This window comes from Corvus brachyrhynchos, unplaced genomic scaffold, assembly GCF_000691975.1.
Source record: "Corvus brachyrhynchos isolate BGI_N302 unplaced genomic scaffold, ASM69197v1 scaffold437, whole genome shotgun sequence".
Taxonomy (NCBI): Eukaryota; Metazoa; Chordata; class Aves; order Passeriformes; family Corvidae; genus Corvus; species Corvus brachyrhynchos.
This window is the reverse complement of record NW_008238962.1, coordinates 27,622-28,259: the sequence shown is the minus strand read 5'-3', so window position 1 is coordinate 28,259 and position 638 is coordinate 27,622. Positions and strand designations below refer to the sequence as shown.

Below are 638 nucleotides of genomic sequence, written 5' to 3'. Positions count from 1 at the left end.
GAGGGTGGGGGTGGTGGCCGTACCTGGCGCAGGAAGGTGATGGGCTTCTGTCCCATGGCTTGCGCGTCACCGATGTTGGCCTTGATCACCTCGGTGAAGGGCTTGGGGACACCCTGAGGGGACGGGGACACGCGTGGGGACAGCGGTGGGGACAGGGACAGAGATGGGGATGGGGACAGCAGGGACAGGGATGGGAATGGGGACAGCGGGGACAGGATGGGGACAAGGGACAGCGACAGGGGTGGGGACAGCGACAGCGGGGATAGGGATGGGGACAAGGGACAGGGATGGGGACAGCGGGGACAGGGATGGGGACAGGACAGGGATGGGGACAGCAGGGACAGGGATGGGGACAGCGGGGACAGGGATGGGGACAGCGGGGACAGGGATGGGGACAAGGGACGGGGACAAGGACAGGGATAGGGATGCAGATGGGGACAGGGATGGGGACACGGGGACAGAGATGTGACAAGGGCAGGGGTGGGAATGGGGACAGGGACAAGGTCAGGGACAGGAATGGGGACAGGGTCAGCAATGAGGTGGCGACAGGGACAGGGACAGGGACACAGACAGGGCAGGGGTCACGACCCGCCTGTCCCCACCCGTGGCCCCCGTCCTGGGGGGGGCAGGGGCCCGGC

The 638-nt window shown here is 67.2% G+C and overlaps 1 protein-coding gene across 1 annotated transcript in view; it reads right to left on the bottom strand.

Moving 5' to 3' along the window:
• Positions 1-638, bottom strand: part of GPT (glutamic--pyruvic transaminase) — a gene marked incomplete at its 5' end in the record, with an annotated part of 9,261 nt that overhangs the window by 7,480 nt on the left and 1,143 nt on the right. Inside the window, one exon of the mRNA XM_017738648.1 lies at positions 6-113. Coding sequence (XP_017594137.1) covers positions 6-113 — 108 coding nt within the window. The remainder of the gene's footprint in view (positions 1-5; positions 114-638) is intronic.